Genomic DNA, 25,090 nt, shown 5'->3' on the forward strand with positions numbered 1-25,090 from the left:
TTGGTGGGTCTTCAAAGTTTATCCTATATTGTTATTTTTTCCTTTACTTTGGTTCTTTTCATATTTTTTAGAGGTTTATAGTATATACGGAAATCAAATGAGAATTATATAATAAAACAGAAATTTTTCAGATTATATATTTATTTGGATTGTTTTCTATGTTCTTTTACTTAAACTTATTGTCACAGAATCTAGGAGGAGGGCCAAGAGTAGTAGATAAATATGGCAGAGGTGCATTTTCCCAATATCCAGGAAACCTGTCACCACTCGACATATTACATTGCATGCTTATTGGAGACCCGTTGTAAACTTCATCTAGAAGCTGTATCCTCATCCTGTTCCATTTGATTGCTTTGTAGTTATCAGAAATTCCATTTTCTGGTAAGGTATATTGGTTTTCCCATCTAAAATTGATCAAACTAGTTTTGAATCACATTCTACCGTTTGTAATGAGATATGCAAGAAAAAGAGGCGAAAATATTCCCTGTAATGTTTTATTTTTGAATCACTTACTCGTTCATGTATCTAAAGAATGTATGCAAAGCTTGATCACTAATGGAGCTTTTGCATACTTCTAGTTCACTAGCTGGAAAATAATGAATATAATTCACGCACATTTCGTCACTTATGCTAAATCCTCCAAGCGTTATGTTTTCTCTATCTTCCGTATTATAATCGCATTTGGTGATTAACGTGTGTCCCTAAAATCAATAATCAATTTTCAAACATTAAAAACCAAGTGGGAAAAAATCATAAAGAGAAGATATATTATGAAGTAAGTTGAAATTTTTGGAACCTTCTTCTTTTTCTTGGTAGCATTCAAGTCTGTTTCAAGGGTTTTTTATCACAAGACGATCAATGACTGTATGAATAGCAGGCACAGAACATATCCTAAGAAGGAATGCAAACTTAGTTGTTATTCAGTGGAAACAACATGGCGGATTTTCGATGTCAGTGCCCTCGATGGTAGGTGGTAGAACTAATTTATTTTCGCCTTTCATTTAAATTTACAAAAAGGAAAATCTACTGTATTCTATATTATTCATTTCCACATAGTTCCGATTTTGCAGTTTCCTAAATTCTCGATTAAAAAACACCTTAGAACCGAGACACGTTTATTTACAAACTAATATTTACATACCTTTTTAACTGAACCAAGGATTACAATATAACTTCTAAAATAAGAACTAACAAAATACAGATTTTTCCGACAAACAAATTGAAAAGTGTAATATGTAAATAAATACTAACCAGAAATAACATAGTAAAATAATATCATTGAGCATTGAATTTTACAAAATTTTTCCCATTTAGATCACACATCAGGAAGGCGTTTGGCAAATCGAAAAAAATGTTTATTTATATTTCCTTCCATATATTTACTATTAAAGGCTTGAAATTTACATCTATACTTGACTGTGTCACCTACCTTCAAATCCATCCTGAAATATTCAATATTAATGTCCCGAGTGCATGTCAAATTGTCGATAATTTAATTTTGAGAAATTATGAGACAATTTGACATGCACGAGAGGGCATTTTGGCAGACTATTTCCTGAGAAAAATTTAATTTAAAATAAACAATAATTGTTCCTTTTCTTAAAATATAAAATTAAAACCAAATGATGTTTATTAATCCTAGACGAAAATTTGGCACTAGTGCAAATTATCGATAATTTGCACTAGTGCAGTATTATCGCTGAAATTTTGAAATTACAGCTTTTTGGTTGGCTTAAATTTTTCGAAGGAAATAGTCAATGGAAAATTACATAGAAAGATACTGTTAATCCTTTGTCGTTTAGGGCTATCCTCCCTACCTGACTATAAAACAAATTCTGATTAATATAAAATTGCAGCCTGACTATGCTGAGAAATATATATTCTCCATTCAAACCGATTACAACAAGAAATAATTATAAATTATATTTCTAATAATATTACCTACCTACCGAAATTTGAAGGAAATGTGGCAGGAATTCAAAGATTGATGACGAATGACATAATTACATTGACAGTAATGACACATTTTTATTACACTAGCGATTGGCAGGTGGCAGAACGAAATTTGTATTGCCGAAATTTACATATTTTTGGTATGTTCTGTGATAGCAGGTATGATCGAATGTTAAAAATTGAATAAGATGTGACATTCTTTCATACTTTCTTATGGAGTATCTTTTAATGTACACCCGTCTTCAAAGTAGGCTGCCAAAACAGTTAAAAGTTAGGTAACAATTTTTTTTAACTACAAAGTTCAAGCTTTCATTTCATGCTAAAATCAAGCTTTAACTAATAAGCTAAGCAACTAAACATAAATTTAAAAAATCAAAAAATGGTCTAGTCAAGTGACTGGCATACGTAAAGCAGATTATCCAGCGCCTATTGTAGGGGCTGAAAACCGGCGCCGGCTTTTCTGCTGGTGCATGCACAAACGACCCTGATTGCCTGCCAGTGACAAAGCCGATTTTATGGGGGCAGGGTGTCTTGTTCATCCTCAGATTAAGAGTTTGTGATACTAGAAAATGTGTTGTTACGAATACAAAGAGTCGGGCACAGAATTTATCAAGTGAATCAAGACCGAGCAGTTTATGGAGAAGCAAAATTAGTAACGCTTTTGACAATACAATAGGGAGTCTTCTAAAACTTGCAGCGATAAAAATTTCCCTATCCATCATTATTTAACAATCATGTGACCACACCCAGCGCCGACAACAAGCGACCAAGAATTGAAAATTCATTCCCGTAAATTCGTCAGTGCCGGTTCACGGTTGTTGCAAGTTCCGACAAGTTTTGTCTTTGGCCATAATCATTGACGGGTTACCTAAATTAGCGGCACTTTTCTTCGCCGGTTGCAAGCAAGCAGGCTGCTTTTTTATGTGCGCGCTCTATATCATTATTTTCTTCTATTTGAATACTACCTTTTCCAATAATAAATGTCCTTAAACCGATCAGGTGTCATTTGCAGCGGTCGGCTCTCGGACTAATAGTATAGTGTCAAAATAATTAGGTTTTGTATAAAATCCGTACAAAAATACGATAAAGAACAAAACAGGCTTTGGACTATTTTAAATTTAATGAAATAAATCATCAATATTTTTACTTCTCAATACGTATAATTCTGTTGCTTCCTTTTGTAACGAGAATTATCATACTTACCGGTAAGATTTGTACGGGTGACTTGAGAATTCTTATTTCTTGAAAATGAGTACTAAAATGGTTATCTCTGTTCAATTCTGGCAACTCTCTTCCATATGCATCAAAATGTCTTGTGACAACTCGAATTCCTGTTAAGTGAGTATGAAGTTGTGATCCAAAAACTGTTATCCCGCTGACAGGCAAACTCTATAAAGATATACATACATATTTTATATATTTTCTTATGCCATCTAGAAACTTTGAATCAATATAAGAGGGTACTTCGCAAACCTAAAACAGTTTTTTCTGTCACAACTTTTTTTCTTGATTTTTATTTCGATGAATTAGTAAGACTTCAATAGGAAAACCTCAAAACACCAACTCTAGCTTGTAATTAACTTATCAAAACAATACAAATGTCTGGATGTGTAGATGACATATCGTAATGCGTTTCGAACAGCCACAACGCGTTGTGGATCTTTCAGAACATCCACAACTCGACGTGGACAACCACGTGGACGTTATACAAGAGCCACAACGCGTTCTGAGCGTTTCATATTTGCCAGAATCCGGTGTAGCTGTTTTTGGAGAGGGGCGCATATATGAATTAAAATTTAAATAAAATATTAGCCACTAATTTTGGATAATCCGATTAAGGTCAGCAGGCGTACGTTAGGTTAGGTAGTGAGTAATATATTTTTTCAATTTTAATTCTTGTAGCGACGTGGTTGTCGACGTCGCGTTGCGGATGTTCTGAAAGATCCACAACGCGTCGTGTCTGTTCAAAACGTCCAGTGGCCGTTTTTGATCTTGGGTCGTAACATACATAGAAATGAAAGCCCTACAAGGGTGTCTTTTAAGCGTAGAGGATGTAAGTGATTTCCTTACGTTCCGTCTTATTTTTTACCTTCGTTTTTTATTCCTGAACTCTCTTTTTTTACGTCTTCCATTACTTCTATATACAATTTTTCTTTGATTTGGTTTGTTCTTATTCTTTCCTGTTCTATGTCCATATTTCTTATCCACTCTACCCTTTTGGACCATGCATTTTTGCTTAGTACCGTTTCTGTAAACTAAGTCTATAGTATAGATCTAGTTTTGTGTTTTTGGAGTTGTTATTAAATTCAAAATTTTTAGTTGTTTATTTCCTTTCATTAGCCTTTGTTTTAAATTTTTTCCTTCGTCATTATTGTCTTTGATAACCATACCAAGATATACATATCTTTCAACTTGTTCTATATGTATTACTCTTTATCTTTAAGATCTCTGGAGAATTCTTCATGGTCCCTTTGTTTTTTAATGACATTTTCATAAATTTAGCTCTGTCTTCATCGATTCTTAGATTCACTATCTCTGTTAGTTCTATAAAAGTTTCATTTTTTCAATGACAGTAGTACTTTTGCTTTCGTTTTTAGTTTTTATGTTCTCTTCATACTGGTTCATCATTACCTACTCTAGTATAATCTTCGATACATAGTGGATGTCCGCGTTACAATCCTGAGTTGATATCGAAAATTTCTGATATCTTTTGGTTTATTGTGTGTGAGGTTAAGCTGTAAGGGTAATTGTCGAGAAGAGTTTCAGATAAATAGTTGGAGTTTCCAAATAAACATTTTGGATTGGGATGGAAGCAATCTGATTAAGTTCAGCAAAGACCCAGGCTGTTGTTTTTACAAAGGGTGTAACTTATCCTATCTGGACAAAATATTACAATCACCGCTAATTCGCTTGTTGAATGTTGAGGTTAGGAACAATATGTCCTATATTTCAAAAAACTATATACATCTTCTAATCCTTTATAATCCCTAGATTCGTCCATCTTTGAAGTATTGCTCGTACATTTAGAGCTTGGCTTCCAAGCCTGAGTGTAATCGACTCAATACAAAATAGAGCGATATATAGGCGATCCAGAGTGGATCAGAAACTTAGAGCATAGAACGAAGGTCGCTGACCTGAGTTGGTTTTACCGATACTACCCATAATCCCACCTAGATCAGTATTTGCTCGACCTATTCGACATGCAGACGTGGCACATGAACACCGAGTTCGCAGGCAGATGAACAGAGCATCTATTTATCGAAACTCTTTTCTTTGGAGAAGGTGAGATCAGCTACCAAGGCACTTCCCGAACACTAAAACCTACAGAAGTTCAAAATGAATATCCACAGACATCACTACGGGATAGGCACCACTCGAACTACTCGAGTGTGATACGGTTTGCCCTCTGGTGATCGCTTTTTTACATAAAAAAGAGTTGAACCTATACACGGCAAAAACTAGAAAGAAAATGTTGAAAAAAAAACAGTGGTGAAGATGCGAGGAGGCTGTATTATTTAACTAGAGATGGGTAGTGAAGTAAGGAATTACTAGAGAGAAAAGGTGAGGAAAAACAAGGCTCAAAATAGGTATAGTTTAACAAAAAGAACATGGGTCATATTTAAGCTTTTGTTAACGTTAAATAATGGGTTCCAAAGGTATTTCTGTGTATTACGCTCATCTAGCAAATTTTTCAACTCAACATAACTTCAAAGTGACGTTACCATATTTTTTTCGACAATAACCATATATCTATGATTCCCTGATCATAAAATAAAACTTAGCTGAGAATATTATATTGGAAGAGTATCAAACATATATATTCCTACAAAAAATATTTCCAAAAAACGTACCATAGCTGTACATGAACTGATACAGTAACCAGTTAGAGAAAATGAATCTTGTCCTGGAGGGATTGCCATTTTGTCAGTGTATTCCAGGCCTAGTTCAATAACTCCAGCATCCATTTCTTTTAGTTTTGAAGATATGTGAAATCGAATCCCAGAACTGTCTATTATACCTGAAATATTATACTGTTAAGTTGACCGATAGTTGAAGGATTAAAAGTGAATTACCCCAACCTACAACAAAATTTATGAAGATATTAAAATAGTTTAGCAATTTTACACGCTGATTTCAAAAATGCAATTTGTTTTTTCTATCACATCTTGTTAACACACAAATAAATAGACCTTCCTGGAAATTATTCAAAAGAAACAATGTAAATAAACCGCTTGCTATAAAAAATTGTTAAAAATTCCATTGTAGCTGGACAGAGCTGGCCTACGGACCCATTTCGCGAACTTGTTCGTAACAATATCTTGACCTTCCGATAACTGTGAGAATAGTGTCGTAGCTTTGTTTATTACATCATTCCCTTAGCAATGCGACCTTGCCACATAGGCCAGATCTACCGATTCAATCTCATCTTCACCTAACATTTTGATCGATGAACTAGCTAAATCTAAGAGTGAATCCAATTAATCGAAGGGTGAATTTACTCCAAGAAGTTGCAATGAATCATATCTGTTTACCCAAGCAGATTTAAATGATTTAGTTGGATATTTAAACCTATTTAAAGAGAAAGTTCTAAGCTTAAAACTGAAATATTTTGAAATAATATACGAAACGTCTGAGTGGAAACTTTTAATGGACTCCTCTCAAAGAATACGCCTCCATTCCAGTTGCCCATTCTGTTTACTTGAAACATTAAAATGCGGGAATCTTATTGGACAGCATTGAGCACCAATGGCTTGTGTGTGGCGATTTCAAAATGATATGCCTTCTGCTAGGTCACCAACTGGGTTATATGGAATATGCCGTTTTTATGTGAATGGGACAGTAGAGCTTGTGACAAACACCGCAAACAAAAATCGTAGCATAACCGACAAAATTTTGTACCTGGTATGAAAAACATTCTGCATGTTTATTGACCCTAAGAAGATTTATTTTTCAGGAAAATTTCCCCGCAATACCTCAAAAAATAAAGACTGGAATTTTCGTGGGTCTACAAATCCGAATTTTGATGGAAGACGCAAATTTTTAATCAGAAAAAAAACTATCTTTGATGATCTTTGAAAAAGTTTTGCGCGGTTTTCTGGCCAACAATTAAGCTCCCGACTAGGAACAATGTTACACCATTTTAAAAATCTTGGATGCAACATGAGCGAGAAAGTGCACTTCCTCATTCCCTCCTTAACTATTTCCCTGAAAACCTAGGGGATTACAGTGAAGAGCAAGGTGAACGTTTCCACCAAGACATAAATGAAATAGAAAAACGTACTAAGGTAGATGGAATAAAATATGATGGCTGACTACTGCTGGAATCTTAAGAGGGATTGCCAAGATATATGCAGGAAATAAAAAAAAAGTTCGAAAGCTAAAATTAGTCAAGAGAATCAGAGATGCCATTTGAAGTAAGATAGTGCAAATGCTGCAGTGGGTAGTTCATTACCTAAAAAATCAAGAAGATACGTCCTCGTGCGATTTGAAAAATATAAATAACATCAACTTGCTTATTTCAAAAATTTTAAAACATTAAAGGCGTCGTCTTTGTGGACTACATATTCAATGTTGAGATCTGAACACACCGAGCGCAAAAATGTCGATATCAAGAAATATAGTGCTTTTGGCTTTGCTGAAGAGACGGTCAGCAGGATATCATGCAAAAAAATGTAGAATGATTTATAAAAGAGGCTAAAGACGAAATATTTCTATTTGCAAGAGTACGACTTAGATTCCGAAATGTTTATAATTTATTATTAAATAAATCAGTTCCTGAGGTCGCAATGATAATAGGCATTGCAGGAGTCTGCAGGAAGGCTGAACTGATGACGTATTTGATGAAGGCACCATTTTAAAAATTACAATTCCAAGAAGCAAAATATTGCTGCTGTCAATCTTGTTGACCTCAAAAAGTATAGAAATATTAGACCTCCTGCTGTAAAGCACGACAGATTTTTTGTGCGATATTAAAATGGTAAATGTGGCATACAACCCGTTGGAATAAATAGGCTATGTTGAGAGTTGATTAGAAAATAAGAGAAAATTTTCAGAAAACATTCTGGGCCACCCCCTGGCATACATGTAGATGTCACAGCTTCAAATGAAACTAACATTAGACAAGAAGTTTCAGAGAAAATGGACTTTAAATAACTGTGTCTTCAGTAATGTTGTTTTCAATAAATTATAAATCTGGAAATATGATTTAATTAAAATAATGAGTTAATTGTCAGTTTGAATAATGAGATAATTGTCAGTTTTTACAGTAATTAATAAATTATTCTTCAAAATAGTTGCGTAAAGTTTTTACATAACTACTTTTCATATCTGATATATGAAGGTAGGAAAAATGTAACTATTCATAATGTCAAGGAGTAACTTAAAGTGTCACATTTGATAGCGGAATTAGATAATAGTTACTTAGGTTATAATTTCGGGAAGTAATTTAGTACGTTACGATATAGATGTTTATGGACGAGGCGACGAAGGAACCGAGTCAAAAATATCTATTCGAGTACCGTAATAATAACTTCACGGACGTATATCGTATACTGTTTTCGGTTTTAAATAAAAAGCAAAATTATATTAAAATATCAAATGTCATATTTGACAATTTTACTGAAAAATAGTTCCTTTGATTATTCTCTTATTGTGTAATAAAATAAAAATTAACAGAAGCTGGTGCTCGTTTTGGCAAATTATCGCTTGTTGGACAATACCGCTCTTTTCATAACTAGTTACGTAAATAACTATTATCTATCTGATTTTACATACTTCAAAAGGCCCCCATGTTTTTTTTTAAATTAAAAATTCCTCCTTTGTAAACTATTCATTTCCATTCATACAACTCTGTACACGTGAACTAATAATGGAAACAAAGTTTTTGTTGTGTGAAAAAACGCATTTTTTTTCATATTATACATATCATAGTCGAGTGAAATTAGATTTTGAAATTGTACAAAATATAGACGTGATAGAGAAAATCGGAAAGAAGATGTACGAGGATATCTTGAAAAATTCTTAGTTTACTATAGAACCAAACAAAATTTCAATGTCAAAATATTTCATTACTCAACGTATTCTCCTCTTAATTGGATACATTTATTACAGCGAACCTGCAACGTCTCTAGAGATTTCAAAAAAAATTTTCTTCTTGCTCTGCAAACCGGACCTTCACAGCTTTTATTACCTCCTCCTTGGAAGAAAGTTTAAGACCTTGTGAATAAGGGGGGTTTTTAGTAATTTAAGCCATAAATCACGAATTTTTTGCATGGCAAAATGAGATTTGTATGCAGGGGCGTTGTCCTGCAAAAACAAAACACCTTTGGATAGCTTTCCGCGTCTTTTCCTTTTAATTTTTTCCCGTAGAGTGGTCGTAATCTCCAGTTATTGTTCTACCCTTATCCAAAGAATCAATCATGATTACTCCATGGCAATCCCAAAAAACTGAAGCAAGAACTTTTCCAGCTGATTTTTGCACACGAAATTTCTCAGGTCTTGGAGACCCAGAGTGTCGCCATTCCATCGATTGTTGCTTTATTTCTGGATCGTAAAAATGTACCCAAGTCTACATCGTTTTCAAATCGAGCACAGATCGAACGCGATGCTTCTAGCCTTGCACGCTTTTGGTCAACATTCAAACATTTGGGGATCCATTTTGCAGCAATTTTTCTCACGTCCAAATTGACATATTTTTTCTTTTAATTTATTGCTTCACTCTCGTTTACTTTTTTGACGTCGAACTTTACACTGACACTTCTAATAAGTTATTATTCGTTGCTATTGTAACGCAAAATTTTGTTTATGCATGGAACTGGTCTAGGCTAACTAGATATCAATACATCCTCGTAAGTTGGGTGAACGACATAATTCGTGTCACTAAATACATTCATCTAAAAAATGTGGTTTATTTCTATAACAGAAATATGATGACCAATTCAAGAAATATATTTGCAACACAATATTGGAAGCAATTAAATTATTAAATTTTTTTCACCTGGAGAACGTTAGTTCAAATCTATTAAGAAAATAAAAGATGTAATATTTAGTATTTATAGAAGGGAGTATATTACAGTAGGAGGTGATTTGTTTGAATTTAAATGCTTTGTTCTTTAGTAATTCATATTTGTAAAAGACGGGTGTAAATTTTGAGATTCACTTCATCTCTACAAGATAAAGGTTTTATGAATTTAGAACTAGATTTTGAATGGTGAGGATGTTGTTTTCGAACTATACGTATCTCCTTTATTTAGCGAAAGGGAAATCTTTTGTTGCTTGTACTCGTACATATTTCCAATAAAACTGCGATTCTCCTATTTTGAAACGTACCTGCTCTTAAATCCGGATTGTTGTAATGTACCTCCAACATAATATAAGGATTGAAGTTTTCTCCTCCAATAGGTAAACTTGCTTCCTAAAAAAATACATATTCTTTTAAATTCGCTAAAATTGGAAATGAAGCAATAGATTATGAATTCGTTTTACTTTTTTTTGGAATTCCTTTTTAGCTGGTCTTATCACATCTATAAGTTTGTTTAAATTGGTAATATGAAATATATAATATTTTTTAATTAATTTGATTGTTTCGCTGAACTAAACAATTTACATCTTTTCGACCTCTTTATAGTGTGTATATTTGAAATTAGATATTTCTAATGTAATGGCGAATTTGTGTAAATTTCAAATTTTCTTTGGTTTGGTTAAAAGAACAATACATAACTTATGAACAACGGCATTGCACCTATTAGCACAAAATAGTACTTTTGTCAAACCATAATACATTTAATCTTGTTTGTTTTTCTTGCCTTGCTATATAAAGTATTAATGAATATTTTGTGCACGGGTTCCAATGCCACTGCACAAAGTTTGCGCTTTTTGGAATCCGCAATACGCTTCTTTTTGGCTTACAATGAGAATGACTATTGCATATCTTGTGCCCTGGTTTTAATTCCAATTCTTCAGCACAAAGTTTTTACTTTTTGGAACCCGTAATCGCTTCTTCTTGGCTTACAATGATAATGTTTGAAGCATATCTTGGGTACTGGCTTTTATGCCATTGCATCTCGTCAGCACATAATATATATGTTTTTGGAAATCCGTAATACTCTTCTTTATCATCACGGCATCAAACCGTGGACTGGTTTGATGCCGTTGCATCTCTTCAGCACAAAGTTTGTGTTATTTTGAAACGTAATACGCTTCTTTTTGTTACAATGAATTGACTGATGTAAATCTTGTGCACATCTTCAACACAAAGCTTTTTGGAATCCGTAATAAGTTTCTTCTTGATTGGTTCTCTCTGTATTCAAACAAAATGTCTGATGTATATCTTGTGCACTGGCTTTAGCATCATTGCACATCTTGAACATAAAGTGTGTGTTTTTTTGAATCCGTAATGCGTTTCTTTTTAGTTGTCTCTCTCGGTTTAAAATGAGAATGACTGATGCTCAACATCGCATTAGTATATATCTATTGAATATGATTTTAATTCAGTTTGTGCCGAATTTGCCACATTAATAAAATGTAGGTACCAAGTCAATTGTAGCTAGACCAATAGAAATTTTATCCTTCAAGATTCAAGAAGTAATTTTACGTAAAGTTTTGATATCATCAAAATATTATTAAAACGTTTTCTAGTTCGAATGATCTTCAGGGACATCTTCGGCTATAAAATTTATAATGGTTTTTCTTAGATGTTTCAACGTTTCTTTCAGAATGGAACTGAATATTTTCTTTGGTTGATATTGATACAATATTTTGCGTAATATCAATTAAAATGTTGTTGAATATCTCTAATAGTCACTAAAGCGGTTATAAGAAATTATTTTGCACAAAGGAAAGGTGTAACAAATCTTTAATAAATAAGTACCTTGGGATATTTAAATGGTGGTGCACCCATAGCCCAAGCTGCTAAAACCCTTTTACAAACTTGTGTTTTTGGTGGTCTATTTTTTCCAAAGCAATCTCCGTTGTATAATGGAATTTCTTCATCGGCTCCTGTTTGACAGTGAAAAACTTCCATGTGATGTACAAGTCCTTCACTGGCTTCTTGAATATTAGCTGCATACTGAGTGGAAAAAATATAAAACAATTAATAATCATGAAACTGTATAGCAACAAAAAACTAGAAAACTTAAAGTATGTTTGGGTATGCGGTATTTTTTAATTATTCGATTAGTAATATTTGAAAACATCAGTTTGGAATTGAGGCAAATTTTTGAAAAGTTACTATATACAATTCAATACATGCACAGAAAATTGTTTAAATCGGTCTTCTGCCACAATTATGGATAATGCTGAGATAGATTTAATTGCTTTAAGGAGGTGTGGTTTAAGGCAATCCTAGATATTTTCTGAATTCGTTTCACTTGCTAGATGTATGTATGTCATACAATTTTTTCCCATTTCAATTATTTAGCATGGCTAATAAAAATGATATCCATTTGACACGGAAATTATTTGAATAAGTGATTTGAGGATTGTTTAATTTTATATAAACATAAAATAAATTTTGAGCCAAAAAACTTACTTGGTAAATATGATGCTTTTTCTTAAATTCTTCTGGTAGTTTGATAATTCGACACCAATATGTAGTTTCTTCAGCAGGAACTTCCACTTTATCATTTAGAAAATCGAATATCTTCACATGAGATGGCAAATAATAGTTCACTTTAGTATTTTTCAGAAGATTTACTCTTACCATTCCATGATTATCAGGAGTAGAACTGATATTTATACCTTCTGGCTTATATAGATTATGATTCCCTCTCGACCACACAATATGGGTTGTGCCTTCCTAAAAAGTTCAACGAGTTCTAGAAACATTTGAAAAATGTAAAATGCAGTACCAATCTTAGATATTAATAATACTTTTATCCATTTTTGCGCTTAATGTGCAATATGTAATATCGATTGGCACTCGATTCAACAATCTCAGAAAGTAAAAATTCGGAGTTTCATCCGCCAAAAGGCAATGCTTTGAGACCCATCTTCAAACTGTGGTAATAGGTCATATGCTCAATCACAGATATGGCACAAGAAGGTCTAGTTTAATTAAACTTCTTCAATATCACAGATATAGCTCAGCACGAATCAAATTTCCATATATTTTCCCTTGAAGTATTTTATTTCAAACAATAAAATCAAAATTCCAATTCCACCCATACAAGGATATATTGAAAAATTCTTAGCCTACTATAGAACCAAACAAAATTTCAATGTCAAAATATTTTATTACTCAACATATTCTCCTCTTAATTGGATACATTTATTACAGCGAACCTGCAACGTCTCTAGACCTTTCATAAAAAAATGTTTCTTCTTGCTCTGCAAACCAGACCTCCACAGCTTTTATTACCTCCTCCTTGGAAGAAAGTTTACGACCTATTAAACTTTTTTTCAGTTGAGGATAGAGATGATAGTCGGACGGAGCCAAATCTGGTGAATAAGGGGGGTGTTCTAGTAATTCAAACCCTAAATCACGAATGTTTTGCATGGTAACATGAGATTTGTGTGCAGGTGAGTTGTCCTGCTAAAACAAAACACCTTTGGATAACTTTGCACGTCTTTTCTCTTTAATTTTTTCCCATAGAGTGATCAGTAATGTCGAATAGTAATCTCCAGTTATTGTTCTACCCTTATCCAAAGAATCAATCATGATTACTCCATGGTAATCCCAAAAAACTGAAGCAATAACTTTTCCAGCAGATTTTTGAACACGAAATTTCTCAGGTCTTGGAGAACCATTGTCGCCACTGAGTGTCGCCATTCCATCGATTGTTGCTTTGTTTCTTCATCGTAAAAATGTACCCAAGTCTCATCCATAGTAACAATTCGGTCTAAGAAGTCTATATCTACATCCTCTTAGTTATAATTTTATAATGTTTCGAATTTTTTAAAAAATATAAAGAAATACGTGTGTTGGTAAAGCCCGAGGAGAAATTATCACCCTGTTCTAGGACAGCACAAGCACTGATGATGCTCAACGATCAGGGCATCCAAAAGAGATGGTAACCACAGAAAATAGACAGAATAGTTTTGGAAAAGTGATAAGAAACTGAGAGGTAAAATTAAGAGAAAGTAGACATCATATACAAAGACATATGGAATTCTACATATGATTTTACTTGAGCTTGTTAGAATGATGAAAATGATGGTGGTTCGATGATAATTCAGTACGTTAGTTTGAACTATTTATGTAAAATATAAAGGATTTTTGGTTAATATGTGACTATGGTTGAAACCCTGATACATTTTTGTATGAAAACGGCAATCTGAATGGACTGGATCCGACCAAATGATTCAAAATAACCAAAAACGCAACAATCGGTTGGTAACGTTGTGGTTTCTATATTTTGGATTGAATATGTCATATTTTGTTCATCAACTCTTTGGAAAAAGACAATAACCAATAATTATTACTGTACTCTATTAGACTAATAAAAGAAGTAAAGAAATAGTCCCATATGAATAAGAAATGAAAACTTTCATTAAAACAATGCATTTTGTTACACGTTAACAAAAGTGATGATAGCAAATCAATCTCGAAGAAAAAATGAAACGTAACAGCCCAGTTGCCATAGTATATATAACGTAATGGGGCGCTAAGTCTGAAAGACTTTCTCATTTCTACTTATAACACATTTTGAGTGAAAAAAACTGCAAACCTAAAATTAATGGACTTTAATGTAATAGAAAACTGAAGAGTTTTTAAATAACGAATGTTTGAACGTAGACACCGTTAAAATATACAATAAAAAAATTGTACAGTCTTCTAAAAAATTTATAAAACAGCAAAAGTTCATAACCTAATCAAAAGTTTCAAAGTTGAACTTAACATTACTTTATTAAGTGATTATCCTGAACATTTGATGTGCCTTCTTCCTCTTACTGCTGCAGGTATATTTATCGCAAGAAAACGGCATTGTAAAAGTTCAATCAATGATAGAGAGAGAGAAATGCTTTATTGTCCAAAAATATGTACAATTTGTAGACAAAAGCTAGTAAAAACTGAAAAACAAACATAAAAATAACTGAATAATGATAAAACAAATAAAATAAAATTTCTGGGTAACAAAACTATAGGTAATAGTAATACTTATAAATTCTTAACACAATTAGACCAATATGCAACATATCCGGAATTAATTATTATTATTAGAATAGAAGTCGTTTACAGAGTAGAAGGCACTTCCCAATAAATTATTGCAGATTGCGTGATTAGATGATATCGATTTGAATTCAATTGGCAAGTGATTGTGCATTTTTTTTGCATTGTAAAATATTGAGCCCTTAACCAATTCTGAACGTGTAATAGGTAGGTAGAACGTTGCACAGATATCCACTTGGAACCCAGAGCACGACCTTTCTGAAATTGGAGAAGCGGGCTTACAAATTAGGCAAACGAATTCAAAGATGAATAAGGAAGGAGGAGTCAGAATTTTTAATCTTTCAAAGAAGTCCCCACAGTGAGACCTGCTGTTTAGTATGAGCAAATATCTAACAGTGCTCTTTTGTAATTTGAAGAGTCGCACCACACGTGCCCCAAAAAGGAAGGGCATATCGGAAATGCGACTCAATGAGGGAATAATAGACTGGTAAGGAGGCAGATAAGTTCAGTTCTTTGGAGACTGATCTCAGAGCAAAATAGGAGGAACTTAATTTTCTAGATAAGGCAGCAATATGTAACTCCCATTTCATGGAATTGTCCACAACAACTCCAAATAATTTTACGAAGGGTTAATACCTCAATAATGTAGTCTTGTTGGTCACATGTGTCGAATCTTCTTTCAAACGCGAATTTTGTAATATTACTATTTCTCTTGATTTTGAAATTGTTACAGTCTTCTTGTTTGTCATTATGAGTCACTCCATTTTTATCAACATATACATCCTGTAACATAACATCATTTAAATATACATATGAAATTAAGAATTTTATTTTATTATACAAAACATTTTCTAAAGGTGAAATAACTACCCCTATAAGTACAACGACAATAAAATGTGAGTAATAAATGGGAAACACTTTCCAAATTAAGTTATAGTCTATTTTTATTGAGTAAGAGAGTAATAAAATTTTGAAGTATCTGTAATTCATAGGCGTGTAACTTCTTATTCACTTTAGTAGACAGTTAAAATATTTTCTCAAGTTATATCTACAGTTGATATTGATAGTAAAGACATCAGAATCATACAAAAGTTGTATGCAGATCAAACAGCGGAACTGAGAACTAGCGGCTCTCTAATTACGGAATACCTTCAGATACTTAGGGGAGTCTGCCATGGATGCATACTCTCGCCCATGCTATTTAACATATATGTAGAACGAATTTTTCAGCTGGCAGCGAAGCTCAATTACTGGAAATAACATAAAGAGCGTCAATAAATTTAAACACCTTGGGAGTATGTTAAATAAAAAATGGGATTGCGACGAGGAAGTTGAAACTCGGATAGCAATTGCAAAATCAGCTTTTACAAAGTTTAATAAGTTCCTAATCCACCGATAAGTCCTCCTTAACCTTAGATTGAGGGTGATAAAATGTTATTTATGGTCAATCTTTTTGTATGGTGTGGAGACATGGTTCCTGAAAGTGAGATTCTTAAACAGAATAGAAGCAATGGAAATGTGGCTGTTGCGCGGATCCCATGGACCGAGCACATGAGGAATACTGTACTGAGGTGAGCGGGTGTGGAAAGAGAACTGATCTTATTTGGGGCACATTCTGCGAGGACCGATATATTCAACTCTCAAGTTCATTCTGGAAAGATAGACGGAAGGAGAGAACTAGGGCGTAAACAACATTCCTGGCTACGGAATATAGATAGAATAGAATAGAGACTGGTGTGGCATTCAGGGTGCGGCAACAATTTTTCGTCGTGCAGAAAAAGGATGCCTTCAGATAATAGATTAGAAGTTTTGGACAAGAGAACAGCTACACGCTGCAAAGTATATTGTACTTGTGCAAATTAAGTTTAAATAAGTATATCGGGTGCACGCTTATGACTTCCAACAGCTGTATGTAAAAAAGTGTAATTTTTTCTTAGATGCTTTATTTTATACAAGGTATGAAGATTATTGTGTCATACTGGTTATATAAGTATGAAGGTTTAAACTTTGATTTTTAAATAACCTTCCGTTCATAAAGAAATATTTTAAAAGTTACTAGTATAAGAAGAATCCAAATCAGATTGTCCCTTGGGCACTTGAAGTTCCATTAACGTATTAAATAACTCACTTTTATTTTATATTGTGGCTTTAAACGAACAAAATATCCATTTTTATAATTAATTGTAGCTTTTGTATATGATTTAGTATTTAAAGCAGCTTGTACACGGATACTAGGTTCTTAATAGTTTGACATGCATCGAGAACGCTTTGCTTAATCAATAGTTTATCCAAAGTAATTTACTGTTATTTAACTCACTATTTGAAGCACATTTAACTTCTTTTAATTCTTTAAATCGTAGATTTCCCAACACCAAAGGTCCTACTAACTATTTCCACTGTGTCATCAACACTTTTACCTTAATGTTTGTCTGTAAATTATTTAAAACAATTAAATATTAATATTTATTCATTTACTGTTGATGGACCGTTTTTTCGAAGCTTATACGGCCCATCCAAATTTTCCGTAATCACACCAGAAATCACAATAGATTGCAGATTGCAAGTTGCAACGAAACGAAACTGTTAAGAATACATAACGTGTATTTTCTTATTATATGGAAAAACTTTATTGACAAATAGGTACCAATAAAATCCCGGAAACTTTATTAGCTTGGATAAATTTATGAAAATTTTAGGAAATATTTAGATTATTCTGTAATAATATCTAAAATGATGGATTAGTAAGTAGGTTTAAAACTCTCTCCTATATAAAAATAGACTGTAATTGAGGGCGACCTTATAATATTATAACTTTGTAATTTGGCATCAAATTAAAGTTAAAAACTTAAAAAGTGAAAAACTGGGAAAGTATCTGTTCTTCATTTGAAAAAGTAGCTCCTCCTCTTTTTTATTTTTTCCAAACTGTTTTACCTTTAGGTGGGATATTCCTTTTAAGTCCCGCCATAATAAACAGATATCTGAAGGAAAAAGATTTCCTCTGTCTGAAAATCCAATAGCGAACCAACCATAATCAGAAGGTATGTGAATTTCAAAAATTACAGTTTCGGAATTGTAGTCCAAAGACCAGTAAAGTTTGATCGAATTGTCACCTCTTAAACTTACATGGTAAATTCCATTCCCGTTACCTAAAATATTTTAAACATGTGAAATAAACCTGAAAAAGGTTGATTTTTAAGCTTAAATTGACAATTTACAGTATGAAAATATTATCCCACTTCAGCACCCCCTCTGAATTATAAGCACCCCCTCGAAAATTTTTAATAAGAAATTGAGTCTTGTGGCACCTTGTTGGAAAGGGATTTTAGTACGCTGTTGAGCAATAAAAAGTTTTTTGAATTTGGTGCTATTATAACTGAGAATATTAATTTTTAAATGTACTTTACAATTAAACAACTATTAAATGAACAATAACCGAGGCGATTTTGGAATTCTAGTTCAACCTTTTGTCTGACATTAGGGGTTCTTCTGTTATCCTAACTTTTGAATCAGCAATATTGTCTGGTTTATCAAAATATACTTTAGATTTTAAATAAAATCATAAGAAGTAATCGAGAGCAGTCAAATCGAAGGATCTAGTCGGCCATTCGATCGTACTACGTTTTCCAATCCACTTATTGGTGGTGGTGATTTATAACTGTACGTGCAAAACGCGGTGGAGATGTCTTGTTGGTAGTAGTTAGATCGATCTATCTTATTTGTATGTTTCACATCAGGAAAAAGTCTTTATAATGTAGGCACTAAGAAGTTAATAAAAAATCTACATATACCTCACCATTAACTGTACCTTCAAAAAAATAAGGGCCAAAAATTTTATTGTAATTGATACCAGCCGAAACGTTAGCCTTTTTAGGATAATGAGTGTGAGCCTCACATCACATCCAGTGAAGATTTTATCTGCTCCAATATCTACAGTTCTGTTTGTTAACCGTTCCGTTTAAATCAATCGTTGCTTCATCAGAAACAACTGTTTCGTTTATGAAATGCGCGTTCATTCTGTCTATCATCAATTCAAAATTCAAAATGTATTTACCTATGCTTTTAACGCTTATCGTGGAAGAATTAGTTTCAACTTTCATTTCAAATTATGAAAGAATAGGCCTTTCAAGCCACATAATTTGAAAAATAAATTTGTCCTTATAAATTTTGATATATGCTTGAAAGCTATCTACGAAGATATATTGAAAAATTCTTAGCCTACTATAGAACCAAACAAAATTTCAATGTCAAAATATTTTATTACTCAACATATTCTCCTCTTAATTGGATCCATTTATTGCAGCGAACCTGCAACGTCTCTAGACCTTTCAAAAAAAATGTTTCTGCTTGCTCTGCAAACCAGACCTCCACAGCTTTTATTACACCATTGGATAGCTTTCCGCGTCTTTTCTCTTTAATTCTTTCCCGTAGAGTGGTCAGTAATGTCGAATAGTAATCTCCAGTTATTGTTCTATCCTTATCCAAAAAATCAATCATGATTACTCCATGGCAATCCCAAAAAACTGGAGCATGAACTTTTCCAGCAGATTTTTGGACACGAAACTTCTTAGGTCTTGGAGAATCAGAGTGTCGCCATTCCATCGATTGTTGCTTTGTTTCTGGATCGTAGATATGTACCCAATTCGATTTAAGAAGTCTACATCGTTTTCAAATCGAGCACAGATCGAACGCGATGCTTCTAGCCTTGCACGCTTTTGGTTAACATTCAAATATTTGGGAATGCATTTTGCAGCAATTTTTCTCATGTCCAAATTGACGTGAACTATATGATGAACGCGTTCGTATGAAATATTCAGTGCTTCATATATCCGATTTAGCCCTATTCGACGGTCTCATAAAATCATGTCATGAACTGGATCGATATTTTCGGGGAATGACACAGAAACTGGCCCCCTCGATCGGTCATTATCTTCTATGGAAAATTGACCTCTTTTGAAGGTAGCATTCCAATTCTTCACGGTCGCATACGAAGTACATTGATCACCAAGGGTATTAATCATATCTTCATAAATCTGCTTGCCTCTTAACGCTTTTAAATACAGGTACTTTACACTAAAACTTTTAATAAGTTATTGTTCGTTGCTATGGTAACGCCATATTTTGTTTATGCAAGGGACTGGTCTAGGCTAACTAGATATCAATACATCCTCGTATATTTAAAATGAATCTGATGAAACTTTCCCTTACAAATTAAAGGTCTCCACCGATTTCGATTCAAATTTTTTATTTATATTTTTCATAACAAGTTGTGTATGACAAAGCAACAACCTACATTAGAGTTTAAAGAATTACGATATGGTGTAATAGAAAATATTAATTTGTTTGCGGAACCAACGTCTAATAACTATAATAATGTTTTATTGTCACCTGTTCCTCCTACATATGAATACTGATATTCAAAGTTATATGTGTACCTAGAATGTAATATTTTAATGAAAAAGTCATATACTAGCTGGTACTGTTCGATTCTGCTTGTCTGTATACGATTTTAATGCTGCAATCAATAAAATTTGAACTTTTAACAGCATGCTAACGGAAATCACTCATAAACATTTAATAGTATATTATTCACAAGTGTATAACGAAGGTTATTATTCACGAGGTGAGGTTTACTGCCACGAGTGAATAAGAAATCATTTTGCGAACATGACAGCACTGCTTGTAGGTCGTGTACTGCTACGACGGTTGAATCTGTGGTTTCCTTGTCTGTCGTATGTTGTTTCGTGTTTTGGTATACGAGGATATATTGAAAAATTCTTAGCCTTCTATAGAACCAAACAAAATTTCATTGTCAAAATATTTTTTTACTCAAAATATTCTTCTCTTAATTGGATACATTGATTACAGCGAACCTGCAACGTCTCTAGACTTTTCAAAAAAATGTTTCTTCTTGCTCTACAAACCAGACCTTCACAGCTTTTATAACCTCCCCGTTGGAAGAAAATTTACGACGTTTTAAACGTTTCATTGGTAAAAGTGCAGCGGCAAACATGGATTGCAAAATAACATAAACACCTACTTCATCCCAAAGTCTAAAGAAGAATCAACTTGTATTTCATAAAACCCTCTAAGTAAATTGTTGATTTCAGTAAAGTCAGATAAATAATACCAATAATACTCGTGTCTATTGTTATCAAATAATCTAAATATATTTTAATTTAATTATTAATTTTTTACTAACTAACTTTTGAAATTAGAACAGTGATCTACAGGGTGTTTACATATTATTAGGAAGTTTTAATAAGGCTAGAGCATCACCAAACTTAACTTAAAAGGAGACTATGTTAAAAATTAAAATGATTATAGAACAAACTGATGACATTTCGATTAGTCAGAAAAATGTGACAGCCATTTAAGTGAAGCTACTTTTGTTATTTTCAGAACAATGTGTATCAATTTATAATTGCTCCTTGATGAAAAAAATGTACAAGCTCAGAAGTGGCTCCATCGAAAAGAACCATTTGTTATTGGTTTGCTGAATTTAAGCGTGGTCGTACAGACACCGATGATGGTGAACGTTTTAGCCGTCTAATTGAGGTGGTTACTCAAAAAAACTTAAAAAAAGTCCACAAATTGATTACATCTAATCGTAAACGATCACCATATGAGTGAACTTCAGCTGGTGAACCACGTCCGAAGCGTCCAAAGGCTCATCAGTCAGCTTGGAAGGTTATGGCTTCAGTATTTTGGGATGCGCATGGAATATTGTCGATCGACAATCTCCAATGAATAGAGAATACTATATAGAGTTGTTGGATCGTTTAAATGCAAAGATCAATGAAAAACGGCCTCATATGTCGAGGAAAAAACCACTGTTTCAAGTCAAATTGAACGAATTACACTCCCTCATCCACCGTATACTCCAGATCTGGTTCCCAGTAACTACGAACTATTTGCTGATCTCATCGGTAGGAAATTCAGCTCAAATGAAGAAGTAATTGCTGAAATTGTATTGCTCTTGAAGGAGATTACATTGATGAAAAAAATAGATTTTTGGCAAAAAATGCGTTCTTCTTAGTCACATGATTAATTGAGTGATGTGGTATCGTTACATTAGAAATTATTAGTTTACATCTAATTTGAAGATATAACAAAAAGTGTTGAATTATTAAAATTTTGAGGCGTATTGAGTACAAACTAAAATACCTTTACATTAGAAATTTGTAGCTAATTCGAAAATGTAATAAAAAATTAATGAATTCAAACTTTGAGATGTATTTATCAAATCAATTTACGGAAAAAATTATATTTGTGGTTAGCAAAGACAATGTTTTTTATCAACCTGTAATATACCAATAAAATATATAGAATACTCACCGTTTTTTATATAAGAAACAAAAACTACACATATAATGAACGTTTTCCCACAATTTTTCCACATTTGCTATACGTTTAATGCTTCTGATGACTATCTCGAATATTTTGAATTTTCCTTAAATATAGGAAGGACGCGCAAACGCAATACTCATAATATAATAGAATTTGACGATCGAAATTAACTATCGGGTGAATTTTGTTAATTAAAGATATTCTATGAAAAATAAAAATGAAATAAAATTTTAGTATAATGAGAAATATTAAAATCTGTTAATTATAAGTACTACAAGAATATGAAAATTAGTTTACACACAATTATATAAACGGAAACACAGAGATTACAGAAGATTTGAATAATTAATCATTGAAGGACATTACTTTAATCTGAAAAAAATTATATTCATTTTAGATCTAGCTCAATAGTATTTTAGAATAATCCAAATGTGATCATAAAACTAGACCAGGACTTATATATTGCAATTGTAACTTTATGCCCATGTCATTTTGATTGCAAGTAGTTACAACTAAGGGAAAAATTTAGTTCCTTTTGATTATAGTACATTCAAATGTCAATAAGATAAAAACTTCTTTATAAAAAGAACTTTCTACGGATGCTATAAAATGTTTCCCATTTCCTATTGCTTCCACACGTTCAAATCGGAGAATTTCTCACGCACTGTAATTATGAGAATTCCAGTCAACCACGAATTATTACATGTCGAATTGTTACGGCACATTTTCCATGTTGACCAGGCCACGAGAATGATTAGCATACAATATTTACTTGCCATGAAAACATTTTCCATAACAACACAACCAAACAACCAAAAGATTGTACAATTTATTATAACTTTCTAAATGGGAATAGTTTTATTGATGTTTTTTTTTTTAATAATAAAACACTTTGTTTAATATTGATTATAATGGAATACGAAGATTTACATTTGGAAAATATACTTCAAGTAATTGTTCAGAAAGCAGCCAATATTTGTAATTATTCGCTTACCAAACACATCAAAACCAAAATATGAAATCGATCATAGTAACTTCATAGATTAGAGAATACAATCCAAGAGGAATTTTGTTTTTTTGGAAAATACTCTGTTGATTTATATTAAGAAAATTATAACTTGTACTCTTTATTAAGGATAATCATAATTATCAAAAACTGTGTTGATATATCAAAATAACGCGTATGATTTTTAACGAATTCGGAAAAATATGTTCACCCGATAAAAAATATTTGCTGTACATTTATGTCCAAAAAAATCTTGTGGAAGATTGTATTTTTGATTTTAGTTTTAGGCTGCCTCTGTTATTGCCCTTAGAGAGGCATATCATTGTCAAAAAATTGAACAAAAAACGTATGTGAAGCTTCGACCATGCACGGACGGAACACGCTTTTTAAAAAATACTAACCAGAACAACAGCAACAGCCTGTAATGATGAATAAATTTGGCACCATGACAAAAGATATAACCAAATTTGTAATTACTGAATCAGGAATTATACAAGGTCTCCAGAAGTACCTGGCTTGACCTAGAGATGGCGGTAGTTGCTCAAAAAATACCACTGTATTAGAAGGTACACAATCTATACATACAGCATATGTTGCAAGTTTGAAGACACCACGTTATTTAGTATTTGTTTGGCAGCCATCAATAGTGAATGGGAAAAATTAGTCATCGTTATGCGATACAATACTTTCATCGCAGTGGTCTACCAAAGAAGGTGACGACTCCAAAAATGTGGTTGAAAATCTACATAGCGGTACTAAAAAGCTGTGCGCAAGATGGGTGTCATGTTTGCTCTCTATGGAACAAAAACAGCTCTGTGAGTGTTTGGCAATGATTCACAGAAATATTGCACCGTTTCATCATGGAAGAAACGTGGGTCCATCACCTCACAACCGAAACAAAAGGACAACCAAAGCAATGGACTGAAAAGGGAGAACCGGCTCCAAAGCAGACAAAGACCGTTTCATTTACAGGCAAGTTCATGGCGTTTTTTAGGTTGGGCGTGGGACAGTTTTCATTGACTTTCTTGAAAAAGAAAAAACTTATTGCAACGTTTGAGAGAAGAAATCAAGCAAAAACGGCCAAAAAGATGATGTCGTTTCATCAAGACAATGCACCAGCTCACACTTTCGTTATTTCAATGGACAGAATCAACGAATTGCTACCACATGCACTCTGTTTTCCAGATTTAGCCCCCTCGGATTATTTTTTGTTGACTTTGAAGAAATTACTCGGCGGCCAAAGATTTTCCAACAATGAAGAGGTAATGTCGGCAGTTAATGACTATTGTTAGGAACTTGACGATTCTTATCATAAAAAGGGTAATGAACTTATTTAACATCGCTTGGAAAAGTTTATGGGACTTAAAGAGATTACGTAAAAAAATATATTTTTTTTCCAAAATTTTTGTGTTTTCTTTGTTGGACCAGATACCTCTGGGATCATCCTTGTATAAATTACAGGCCACTGCTTCCCAAAGTAATCTGCAACTATTCTAGTTAATGCAAGTGCACATCTTTTAACGTTAAAACGCCATGAGGGTAGGAAAAAAACAAAAGTGGGCGTAATTTTCTGACTTCTGCCACGTTTATATAACGATAGTGTATATCAATCCACATATTCTTGAAAACGGTCTTTTTGGGAAAGCTTAAAAACAGATATTTGAAACAAGGAGCCT

The 25,090-nt window shown here is 33.0% G+C and overlaps 1 protein-coding gene across 2 annotated transcripts; it reads right to left on the bottom strand.

Annotated features, from left to right (window-relative positions):
• Window positions 1-43: 43 nt before the first annotated feature.
• LOC130893396 (tyramine beta-hydroxylase) lies at window positions 44-22,492 on the bottom strand. Of its 2 annotated transcripts, XM_057799458.1 has the most exons (11): window positions 22,397-22,476; window positions 17,993-18,207; window positions 15,698-15,844; window positions 12,653-12,748; window positions 12,482-12,592; window positions 11,822-12,019; window positions 10,282-10,366; window positions 5,805-5,971; window positions 3,157-3,342; window positions 514-701; window positions 44-404 (listed from the first exon to the last, which is right to left on the bottom strand). In XM_057799458.1, the coding sequence occupies exons 1-11, from the start codon at window positions 22,458-22,460 to the stop codon at window positions 167-169; spliced, it is 1,695 nt and encodes a 564-aa protein (XP_057655441.1). In that variant the 5' UTR covers window positions 22,461-22,476; the 3' UTR covers window positions 44-166. The 2 variants fall into 2 exon arrangements, with proteins under 2 accessions (XP_057655441.1, XP_057655440.1); XM_057799457.1 differs by having other exon boundaries at window positions 12,482-12,748; window positions 22,397-22,492.
• Window positions 22,493-25,090: the final 2,598 nt, after the last annotated feature.

The sequence above is a fragment of the Diorhabda carinulata genome, chromosome 4, assembly GCF_026250575.1.
Source record: "Diorhabda carinulata isolate Delta chromosome 4, icDioCari1.1, whole genome shotgun sequence".
NCBI classification, from domain to species: Eukaryota; Metazoa; Arthropoda; class Insecta; order Coleoptera; family Chrysomelidae; genus Diorhabda; species Diorhabda carinulata.